The sequence below is a fragment of the Trachurus japonicus genome, chromosome 5, assembly GCF_045865225.1.
Source record: "Trachurus japonicus isolate A0001 chromosome 5, Traja_1.0".
Classification (NCBI taxonomy): Eukaryota; Metazoa; Chordata; class Actinopteri; order Carangiformes; family Carangidae; genus Trachurus; species Trachurus japonicus.
Window position 1 is genome coordinate 24,592,129 of NC_140911.1, and position 12,045 is coordinate 24,604,173.

Below are 12,045 nucleotides of genomic sequence, written 5' to 3' on the forward strand. Positions count from 1 at the left end.
TGTTATCATTATTATGAAATCCTCCTTCTCCACTCATGTTTGCATTAAATTCAGTGCACATAGAAAACTATACATGGCAGTATCATTTTTATTGACACATCTCACTACATTATTAATTAATAAATAGTGATCATTATTTTATTTATTTCATTATCTATTTCTATTTGAACAGATACTTACAGAACAGATACTTAGAGATTGCACTATATACAACCAAAAGCTAATTTCTATTTGTAGTCCCTGAGCAGAGGCCACCAATGATGCACAATATGACAAATACTCTTTATCATTCTATATTATACTATGCAATAATACAATAAATAATACAACAATAATTAAGAATTAAATTAGAGTTAAAATTTGGCACTGGTGCCACTACAATACACAAAATAAAAATGTATAATAATTGACAATAATAATGATGATGATTATTATTCTTCTCAAATTAATGTATTGTGTGTAAGTAATCTATCTTATACATTCTTGTTTTATTTTATTTTATTTTTAGAAATAATTATTAATCACGTCTAAAATAAACTAAATACATTGATTGCGTTAATAATTGTTTCCCAGTTCAGGAGAATTAATTACTTCACTGAATCAAAACACAGAGGTGTGAATTTTGTTCAGGCACAGTCAAAGACACATTGTTTGGGGTCCTCAGAGGAAGCTCGGCGCCAGTCTCTCGGCTGTAGCAGCCGAAGTAAATACGAGTGTAATTTTGTAAAATATAAATTAAAATCAGGCTATTAGGGAGCTTTGGATCTTCCCTCGTCCAGCCATGAACCTAGAACTACTCGGTAACTAACAAAAAACATTTCTTTGATTTCTGTTTCGTTCATACTCGTCCTGTGCTTGTTATGGTTAGCATTGTACGTTAGCCTAGCACGTTAACAGCAGCTGATTCAAGTTACAATAAAAATCACATTAATTATTATAACTACTTCGCTAGCGTCTTATTAAACGTATTGTTTACATTGGGCTCTTAACTTATCAATGGAGGCTGATAAATTATTATCTGTAAACGCTTGTTCTTAACCCGAGAGCAGCTCGTCAGTTAGCTAACGTTAGCCTCGATACATTGTCTTTCATTGTATTTGAATTAAATGTCCTGTAAGTTAGCTGGTTGTTACCGTGGCTTTTATGTCCTCTCTTAACCTTAGCAGGACCGCTGGCGATGTGTAAACAATGTACATCTAGTTCACATGATAGGCAGTAACACAACTATTAAGAAACGATTCAAACGTGTATGGAGTAATTGATCTGCAGAATATAGGAAAGACCCTGAATATTGCAGTTTTTATGATAACGTCGTCCGAGTTTTGCCAAGTTTTGATGTAAAGTTGGTTTTGATATGCATCTAATTTGGTAAGGTTTGGATAGAGGAGCGTTATTATATTCCCCCCTGGCCAAATGTTTTTCTTGGGGAGTTTGTTTTTGTGCAAATCGAGGGTGAGAGAGATAAAGTGTCTTATATTGATTCAAAGCTTGACTTCTCTGCTTTGCCTCAAATACTCTATGAGAGTGAAAGGTGTGAAGGGCTGGGTGTGTTGTGTCTCTGGGACAGCTGTCACTTGAGTGCACTCTTCACGTATGATTGCTGTTTTTTAAAGTGCTCTTATCACTGTGTCTTGGGTTTTCCTCTTCTAGAGTCGTTTGGGCAGAACTATCCAGAGGTAAGCCAAACGTATTGTGTATTCTTGCACTGAAAATATATCCCCAATACATATTCAGATGGATCATGTGCTAAGCTACTTCATTGCTGTACTTACAAATGTTGGCTCTTGTTTCCACTGTTGTTGTTTTTATTGTCAGGAGGCAGATGGCACCCTGGACTGCATCAGCATGGCCCTCACCTGCACCTTCAACCGCTGGGGCACCCTGCTGGCTGTGGGCTGCAACGATGGTCGCATCGTCATCTGGGACTTTCTCACACGGGGCATCGCCAAAATCATCAGTGCACACATCCACCCGGTCTGCTCCTTATGGTGAGGCACATCATACAATGTGTAGGGCCACTGGTGCCTTTTGAACATCCCATGTTAATCCTCTGTTCAATGAACTCCTTCTGCCCTGCCAGTGCATTTACTGGCTACTGCCGGGCATACCATCTCTGTCAACATGGGAATCAAACCCACAACCTTAAGGTCAAGGCAGAGCTAATCAGACAGAAACGTGGAGAAAAAGAGTGATTTTCTGTCGCTTCACTGCTCTCGCATTAGGCTTACTCTGACAAAACGGTAGCTCCTATCAGCAAAAACACAGACCATCATCGCTGTAAGGACTTCCTGAACAATTTGGTGTGATTTTGGTGTTTCTACAGTAAATATTTTGGAGACACTTGCGAGTTTAAAACAGGTCTGTTCTGCTTCTCTAAGAAATTCTTGGTATTCTTGTAAATTGTGTCCGTGAGGAGTGTGGAAAGAGAAAAGTTTCAGACGATTTCTCCCACTCGAAGCGATGATGTCACCCACTCTGACATGAATGTTCCGTGCAATACACACCCATTAATCTCATAATTTCTCCAAAAATGATCATGGTCATTGAACAGGGATTGATCAAAAACTAAATACCTATCAAAATTTGGATTTATACACCAATTCACAAGAAGTGCTTGGTGCGATTTCCCCGTGGCCCTAATAAATAGAGGTTAATGGTTGCTGTGTGACCAGCTATAATGAGAGATCCCAGAGAGGGTTAGATGCAACAAAAACCATAAATGACATTTTAATGACTAGCTACACAATGCTATATAATTTTGTTTGTGTGTTTGTGCATGTGCAGCTGGAGTCGAGACGGTCACAAGCTGGTTAGTGCCTCCACAGACAACATTGTCTCACAGTGGGACGTCCTTTCTGGAGACTGTGACCAGAGATTTCGATTCCCCTCACCCATCCTGAAACTGCAGTACCACCCCCGAGACATGTGAGTGACCAAATCATCAATGTTACAGCGATTTAGCTGTCGGTCTCCACTGAAGAAGTTTTCCAATTTAATCCATCCTGATCAGTGACAACTTCAAGCCAATATACTTTGCTATTTTATACTTTTAAACAAATTACTTTTTGTGTTTTAGGGACAAGGTGCTTGTATGTCCCATGAAGTCAGCACCAGTGTTGTTGACTCTGTCGGACTCCAAACATGTTGTCCTGCCTGTGGACGATGACTCAGATCTGAATGTGGTGGCTGCCTTTGACCGGCGGGGCGAGTACATCTACACTGGCAATGCCAAAGGAAAGGTGGGTCTCCAGTGTAGTTGTCTTCCTGGTACAACATTTATTCACATCACTGCGCTCTAAGACAGCACAAGTTGAAGGAGATGGAGATAAATCTACCGAATCACATACCCTGAAAGCTGTTTGTGTTTTGTGAATGACATCCAGTGTTATTGCTGTTTTCCTTCACTGTCTTCTCTCCCACTTTGTTCTGACAGATCCTGGTATTGAACACAAACACTCAGGAGTTGGTGGCGTCCTTCAGAGTGACCACTGGCACCAGCAACACAACTGCCATCAAATCCATTGAATTTGCACGCAAGGGCAGGTGAGAGTTTCCGTGACACACCTAATCTGATTTCCTGTTGTTTGTTGAACAGATCTACGTTACAGTATGTACACAGAATTAAATGACCCGGGCTTCCTTTTCCTCTTTTTCTCATTTCACCTGTCCTGCTTTCTGTGCAGTTGCTTCCTCATAAACACAGCAGACAGGATCATCAGAGTGTATGACGGCAGGGAGATACTGACCTGTGGTCGAGACGGTGAACCTGAACCCATGCAGAAACTACAGGACCTGGTCAACAGGTACACCACACCACCGCAGGATTCTCCTTCTAATTTGGCTGGTGGATGTGTTGCTGAATTTGAATATTAAATGTTGGAAATAACATGGGACAATTGTGTATACATATATTGAGAATATTGAATTTCAGTGCCCACTAATTATTCTTTTTATAGACAAAAATTCAATTAATACCCATCCTGTCTGTTTTAAGAGAGATAGTATTTCTGTCCTAAATTTTACATTATAAATTTGTCAAACTGAAAATGGAAGTGTGCATTCTGGTCATTGTCAGGACTCCATGGAAGCGCTGCTGTTTCTCTGGGGATGGTGAGTACATCGTGGCTGGTTCAGCCAGGCAGCACGCCCTCTACATCTGGGAGAAGAGCATCGGCAACTTAGTGAAGATCCTGCATGGGACCAGAGGAGAGCTGCTGCTGGATGTTGCTGTAAGGACTGCACAGAGCACAACGCAGTCATTTAACCCCCGACACAACACTTGTGTTGATGAATTATCAGTGATATTGAGATAATGTATTGTTTCCAAGCAGATTTCTTAACCATCTAACCTTTGACCTCTCTTCAGTGGCATCCTGTCCGTCCAATTATTGCCTCCATCTCCAGCGGAGTAGTGTCCATCTGGGCTCAGAACCAAGTGGTAAGTTGACAATGATGGTAAATGCTGGATGTACAATGAAGGAACAGTGTCACTGACATCTATATTGGTTTATGTTTGTTATATTTGAAATCAAGAACTTGGCTTCTTGTTCTTGGTCAAACATTTGTAACATGGTATTTTGAGTTAACTGACCTGTGACCCCTTGTTTGTCCTCAGGAAAACTGGAGTGCATTTGCTCCAGACTTCAAAGAATTGGATGAAAATGTGGAGTACGAGGAGCGAGAGTCTGAGTTTGACATCGAGGATGAAGATAAGAGTGAACCTGAGCAGACAGGTAGCACACATAGAGCCTGTGATTGTTCTGGTTTAAACAGTATTTAAATGTATCCCTGTAAATACAATAGATATTGACTAGTGATTAAAGAAAATATTCTCTTGTATACTCGCCCTGAATAATTTGTCTTTAAACTGTTTATTAGATAATCGTGAGCCTGCTGGCTGTATGAGGTCCTCCACCTGCACTGGTCTCACTGGTTTTACTGGGTGTAGCTGGATGTGTCTGACATTACCTTGTGCTGATGTTGCAGGTGCAGACGCTGCAGAGGATGAAGAGGTGGACGTCACCACTGTCGATCCCATAGTTGCTTTTTGCAGCAGGTGAGAAAGAACAAGATGACAAGCTTTGACAGTGCAGTCGGTCGGCTTTCCAATTACATCTTAAAGAGTTGGTCTTAGAAAATGCCACCTCTCAGTGAAGAAGCAAGCTATTGGGGGGAAAAAAAACTATTAATGAAGCAAGTTAAGTTTTCAACTTCATTGTCATCCATCTCTTTTCATACATTTTCCTCCTTAATAGAAGATTAAAGGGAATTAGAATTAAAATGCACCCAGGTATATTTTTTTCTCCAAATGATCAAAGCAACTATGAGATACAATATCTCCATGACATTAAGTGATGGACAGACCAAAACTTTCTGCAGCTCCAAACTGAGATAAAAAATAGTTTGTTGTCTAAACTGTTCAACATTCCTGGGGTTTCTTATCTCACAATTTAACAACAGTTTGCAAGAGCGTGGAGAACAGTTGCAACTTAACCAGTAACTGCAGCACTTGTTCTGTGTTAATCTGTGGAACTATGTTTAATTGATTGATTTTGGTAATATCTTTCATTTTTGTTCACTTTATTCTGTATCTATTTTATCAGCATTCACTTTTAGTGTGTATTGATTGTTTATGGTCTTGTATGTGTCCTGTAGTGATGAGGAGCTGGAGGACTATAAGGCACTGCTGTACCTGCCGATCGCACCTGAAGTCGAGGATCCAGAGGAAAACCCATTCGGCCCCCCACCGGATGCCTCTGTGCAGACTTCTGCCCCAGAGGACGCGTTGGCCGGGGGTGACAAGAAGCAACGGCAACCTTCGTCTGAGGGAGGCCCAGCCAAAAAGAAAGCCCGCACCACCACAATAGAACTGCAGGGGGTGCCCAGTGATGGTGAGAGAGGAAAGCGCAGTATTACATTTGCCCATCAGATGTAATGTTTTTTATATTTTTAGTTTTCAGATACTGGAGGGTTGTATGGAAAGCTGGCCTTTGTGTATTCCATAGTCTGTATATAAAGGGTTAGGGGTTATTCCCTTTAATTGATCGTTCGCTTAGCTTCTCTTAATTTCTCTGATGTGTAGGCCGGTCGGTTTAACCACACTCCGAAATCAGTCTAAAATGTCTCGACCGCTATTAGATGGATTGCCATAAATTTAATAACAAGAAAAAGAAAATATAAATCATAGAAAATAAATTCTAATGATATTGGTGGCCCTCTTTTTCTGCTGTGTAATGATGAGGTGAAAGTTTTCACACAGCATATCTCATCAAAGGATTGACACAAATATATGATATATATATATATATATATATATATATATATATATATATATATATATATGAGCAAAACTATTGATTATTGACATTACCATCATCTTCAGCTGTACTTTGTGTTTAGTCTTTAGGCAGATAACATCCTGCAGTGTAATGATTTCTGTGTTGAAAAGAAAAAGTGCAGCAGCTGAGTGTGATATGACTGTTGGAGTTAGTGCTGTAGAAATGTGCATGATACTGGAATTGAATGTGAGAGGATTTGCAGAGGTAATATATCAGTGTATCATGTGTGTCTTAGCATATGAGAACATTAGATATTGCTTTATCTTGACACAGCTGATGGTTGATCTGTCCCCTCTCTCCTCAGAGGTGCACCCCCTGCTTGGTGTGAAGGGCGATGGCAAGTCCAAGAAGAAGGCAGCGGGTCGGCCCAAAGGCTCCAAAGGTAAAGACAAAGACTTCCCCTTCAGGCCAAAGCCCTACAGGGGCGATCGGCCCTCCTTCCCTGTGGAAGCCTTGGGCAGCTCTGGCCCGGGACTTGGAGTTGGAGTTGGAGTTGGAGGAGGAGGAGGAGGGATGAAGGGCAGGGCAGAGGGGGGCCTGGCCACAGGTAAGCACGCCACCGCCCCTGCTGCTGCTGCTGCTGCTGCTGAGCCTGGGAGCTCTGTTAGTCCTGCTGCCCTGCTAGTCTGACTGACACCCCACCAACCCAGCCTGTCTCCAAAGCACCCCCACCCTCCCCTGAACTGCTTCCACCCAACACCAACCCCCCACCCCCACCCCCACCCCTCCCAACCACTCAGCTCACTGTTAGACCCCCACCTGTTGTAAAGCCACAGTTTGAAGGTCAGAGCGCAAAACATGCACGGGACCAGTGTTTCATTGAATTACACTAAGAAAGGACTTAAAATAATTTAGTTTGACCAGTTATCACCAAAAATATAATGAGGTTATTAGTCCATTTTTTAATATATATTTTTTGGGGCTTTTTCGCCTTTAATGGACAGTAGAGTTGAGAGAGAGAGAGAGAGAGACAGGAAATGAGAGGGGGGGAATGACACGCAGTATACGGCCGCTCGACGCGGGATTCGAACCGGGGCCGCCTGCAGTGAGGACTATAGCCTCAACATGTGGGGCGGGTGCCCTACCAACTGAGCTAAACACCGTCCCACCTGTGGCGTATATTGTGAAAAATGTTTGCAATAACAATAGATACCCCCCCCCCCAGTACTGTGACTGCCACAGCAAAGCTTTCAGCACCTTTACAGTTGCTTCCAGCCATGCAGGTGTTGCTACATAGTCATGACATACATATGTCAGCATGAACGATATGGTATGACATCCCCCTCACCCACCCATTGAAACTATTTAGAGTTCGTGATACTTTTCTTGACAGTTTCAACAATTAGTTTTAAGTATTTTAAATCTACTCCCATACAATCCTGTGGTTGGTTTGTACCAATGTCTATTTTTGAAGTAACATGAAGACGTCTTTCTCCTTAGAAAACAACAGCAAAGTGTAATTCTGTGATCACTCGTCCACATCTTAGTGAGACAGTGACGTCATTAGAAACAAGCGGTTTGTCCTCAGAGGCACAGGTGGTTTCACTGAAGAGGAATTTCCGGTGATAACTCCTGTTTCTACGAAGTTTGATTTCTCCCAGACTGTGGCTTTATGACTGTTTAACCTCTGCTAACCTCAGCCTCACTCTGACTAATTTGCTCTCATTTAAACTTTGGCGAAGTTGGATTGTGGTTGGCAAATGGGTGTTGACGTGGCTAACGGTGGGATGGTGCAGCTTGTTTCCCTGCAGGCTAGTTGGCTAGTCTACATCTACTTCCTGCTTGGCCTTTGACCCTCCTGCTCCCTCTCCCACCTCGCTCCTTGGGCTTGTCATGTGACATAAACGTTTGTCTGCAGCAGCGCTGCTCAGGTTCTGTCTTTTCTGTCTGCGTGTTGGAGAGATGTGGGGTCTCACTGTTCATGTTTCAGTCTGTGTTAATGTCTGAACACGTCTTACTTTGAGCTCCAAATAAAAGTTAATGGTCGCATGACTCTGCAGGTGTGCAGGATGGATTTAGATGTTCCTAATTTTAAAATGTGCTTCTTATAGTGAGCATGCCATTATGTACAGGACTACATTTATAGGTTATAAAACCAGTGTATGTCAGCTACATGCTGATTTTTCATAGCATCATTTTGCTTCTACTTATTTTATTAATAAAGTCATAGTGAAAATTAGTAAATGCAATTAAAAGAAACTGCACACAGTCGTTACACTGACTTTTTGTTTGTGTAAAGATTAAACAGACAATTTGTAGATGTATTTCTGAAGTCTGGATAGAGCCAACTGTTTGATCCCTGAGTCCAGTTTTAATGGCAAGTTAGGTTAATCATCTCCTAATAATTTTAAAATTCGCAATATGTTAAAAGAATCAAGTTTCCATAAATTCTCAGAAACATAGAGGACTAGGGCAGTTTCTTTTCTTATCTTTATTGTTTAATAAGTACAAGTCAAATTTGATTTGTTTTCTGATAGTCATCTTGTTAAAGGAGTCAAAGTCAATGCTTCCTCCATGTTTGTCCGGTGCCTTGATAAATCCAGTCGCCTGTACAGTCCTGCTGCACTTTATTCAGTACAAAGATAGAGACAAATATCATTACTCACCACTCTGACAGTCTCACTTCCTCTTCTTTACCAAGAATACTGTTTTTTGTCCATACATTTCAAGACGCCTCTACTTAAGCTATTCTTGCCATGCTGTTAATCTGCCTCTGCTGCCCACACTCACCACTTCCTGCTCAAATTTCAACATAAAAGGCCCTTGGGGGCTTTAAAAATCTGCAGCGCTTTCCTGTTAAGGCGGCCGCCTTAACAACAAAGAGCTGCCGCCTAAACTAACGTCTTAAAAAAAAAAAATGTAGCGATATTCGCCGCCGCCGCCGCCCCCCCGTCGGACGATGGCCGCATCCTCTCACACCAGTGTTGGGCAGTAGCGACGTTACTACAAGTAGCGGCGTTAGTAACTTAACTACATTTCTCAGTAGTGTGGTCGTAGCGTCGCTGTTTTCTACATCAAATAGCTTTTCAGTAGTTTAGCTATTTAATTGATCAGTAGCGCGGAGAGGGAGAGACGGCTGCAGCAGTTAAAACGAAAGCTCCTCGTCCCAGCATGTCGCCCACTCCGTCCGTGGCCGACGTCTTCTAAAACAGTGTTTCCCAACCTTGGGGTCGGGACCCCACGTGGGGTCGCCTGAGATTCAAATGAGGTCGCTTGAAATGTCTAGTAGCCTAATTGATGAATTTAAAAAAAATCTGACCAAGAAAGGTTAGGAACCACTGTTTGAAAAGACACTTGAGTTTTTTTGGAATGTACTTGCATAGATCTTTCAGCACTCACAATGGGCCGATATAAATGAAAAACTTTATTTAACTTCTAAAAAAAAATAGCTTTGATGTAGCTAAGCTACTTTTGTCATTTTATTGTAGCGTAGCTTGCTACATTTCTCTGGTGGGTAGCTTCAGTGTAGTGAAGCTTCATTTCATGTTGAGTAACTTGTAGCTTAGCTCACTACATTTTCCAAGTAGCTTGCCCAACACTGTCTCACACACATACACACCACAGAGAAGCGCGCATGCATAACAGCAGCGCGTGTTGAAAGCGAAACTTAATGCGGCGCGGCGCGGCGCGTCCCCCCCCCCCGACGATCGATCCGCTCCCCCCCCCCCCCGTCGACAGGTCAGACACCACCTTAACTAACAAATTTTCTGGGGGAAACACTGTGCAGTGAGAGTAAATTCTTATCAACAGTAAGTTATTAATGATACAAACAATGGCAAAGTGGACGTGATTAGATTTAATTTGTGAATCAAAATTACATTTCTGAGAGTGGTGAGTATGACATGACTGTTGTGCTGTGGGAGTAAGTATTAAACTGAACTTACTAAGTAAAACATCAAGTACAGTTACTGCCACTCCTCTTTCAGTGTCTTTGTTTCTGCCGACTATAATTTGAGACATGACCAAAACTGGATTGCTGCTATTTATATGGGATTTAACAGTAGTTTAACATGTAAGGAGTGTCTTATTGTTCATGATGTATCCATCTGACAGCATTGTGTTTTTCTGCAGGGAGTCTGGTCTCACAGTCGTACAAACAGCATGACATCGGCGGGATGGACTGATCACTGCTGTGTACACTTGTGGAGGAGCACCAGTAGGCTCAAACAAAGGGACACAAATCCTGATGTCATGTACAGACTGTGAGTGAGCAGCTTGTTTGGTGTACAGACTGTTTCCACTCCTGACCAGAGCACAGCGTCACAGGGATCCCCCTCATCCTGGATCACACACAGGAGCTGACAAGGAGAGCGTGAAGCAGCTGAGTCGTCACAGTAGATATCACATGTCCTCTGTCTCTGTAGGAGCCGTCATGTATAGATCGCTTGTACCCTGATAGTGTGTGTTGTCTTTCTTGTTGTTTTTATACATATTAAAACATTCTGATTTATAAATAATGAGCTGCTGTGTGCATTTCTCTTCAGGCATGACTTTATCTGTAGATCCTGACAGACAACAGCTTTCCGGCTTTATTCGCTGATATGATATCTGTAACTTATACTAAAATGGCCATGTGCTGTCTGCTTACTTTTTGATTTGTGTTGTGTGCAATGGGGCAGCATATGTTGAAGAAATCTGTTGTTTGGTTGTCCACTTTGTCTGATGATGAAACTGATTATTGCACAATATTCAAAAAAGTGTAAGAGCTGCAGCCCTGTTTCTGTTTCTTCTGATAGAATTTATGTTTCCCTCCTAGTTGCGAAGGGTAAAACTAAACAGGCAACGTGTCTCATCTATTATATTTTTGGTCTCAGATCTGAAACAGTATCAGAGTACACATATTGTATGACTATTTTAAAGAGATCAGAATGACCTTTATTAATTGTCATATGAGAAAAATCTTTAACTTGACAACAAAAATGTAGAACATTTCTAATTTCTCAGTCAAATGAATCAGAACTGTGAGCTTGTGTAAAAGTATATCTAACCCATATTGCAGTATGAAAAAATATAAGTCATATAATAAAAAATAAAATACAAATATGTACATTTAGTATGTACTGTAACAAACCTCTGCAATGCAGAGGTGTATGGATATAAGAACATAAATTGTAAATGCTGAGGTTGTTCATGGGTGGTGTGAACCAGTTGTAGTTGTATTTTTCCATCTCTGCTGATAGATTTGGGCAGCTTTGTCCTCCACATGTCGGGTATTACTCATGAGACACATGATGTACTGAGCGTTTCCGGTCCTGTCAGCTGTGAAGTTGTGAACCCCGCCCCCCCCCTCAAGCCCCACCGCGCCGCCGCCCCTCCCCCTCACCTCCCCCTCACCTGTCGTCTGCCCGGTCCTACCTGCTCCGAGTGTAGGAGGCGGGACATCAGGGGATAACGGCAAAAGGGAGCGGCCTGGCTGTCAAGATGCACGGAGATTACCAAAATTAGGGAAAAGGGAAAGTTATTTAAAATAAAAACAATGAATCAATAATAAAAAAAAAAACACATGTAAATAAAGAGAAGGTAGACAGGTTGAAATAATCACAAACTGTCCACTCCAAAAGAAAAGATACCGGTACATGACATGGAAAAAATGTAAGCAATATGAAGGATCTAGCCACAGCCTTGACACATTCTGGGTTTTCCAAGATAAAAAGCAAGGATCCGATGGAGGGCCAGGTCAGATAATATCTTCGGTTATATAATATTT

The 12,045-nt window shown here is 41.8% G+C and overlaps 1 protein-coding gene across 3 annotated transcripts; it reads left to right on the forward strand.

Annotated features, from left to right (window-relative positions):
* Window positions 1-649: 649 nt before the first annotated feature.
* rbbp5 (retinoblastoma binding protein 5) lies at window positions 650-10,792 on the forward strand. 3 transcript variants are annotated; one of them, XM_085776933.1, is made up of 14 exons: window positions 650-800; window positions 1,651-1,676; window positions 1,816-1,988; window positions 2,785-2,925; window positions 3,077-3,239; window positions 3,434-3,543; window positions 3,684-3,803; window positions 4,076-4,229; window positions 4,367-4,438; window positions 4,616-4,733; window positions 4,987-5,056; window positions 5,656-5,891; window positions 6,643-6,885; window positions 10,410-10,792. In XM_085776933.1, the coding sequence occupies exons 1-14, from the start codon at window positions 782-784 to the stop codon at window positions 10,460-10,462; spliced, it is 1,698 nt and encodes a 565-aa protein (XP_085633059.1). In that variant the 5' UTR covers window positions 650-781; the 3' UTR covers window positions 10,463-10,792. The 3 variants fall into 3 exon arrangements, with proteins under 3 accessions (XP_085633059.1, XP_085633060.1, XP_085633058.1); XM_085776934.1 differs by having other exon boundaries at window positions 6,643-6,720; XM_085776932.1 differs by lacking the exon at window positions 10,410-10,792 and having other exon boundaries at window positions 6,643-6,983.
* Window positions 10,793-12,045: the final 1,253 nt, after the last annotated feature.

What these genes read in the sequence shown, in the direction of transcription:
- rbbp5 (XM_085776932.1), top strand. An exon ending in GAATTTGCACGCAAGGGCAG is followed by an intron (nt 3,544 to 3,683) that starts GTGAGAGTTTCC and finishes CTTTCTGTGCAG; the next exon opens with TTGCTTCCTCATAAACACAG. An exon ending in TCTGGGCTCAGAACCAAGTG is followed by an intron (nt 4,439 to 4,615) that starts GTAAGTTGACAA and finishes GTTTGTCCTCAG; the next exon opens with GAAAACTGGAGTGCATTTGC.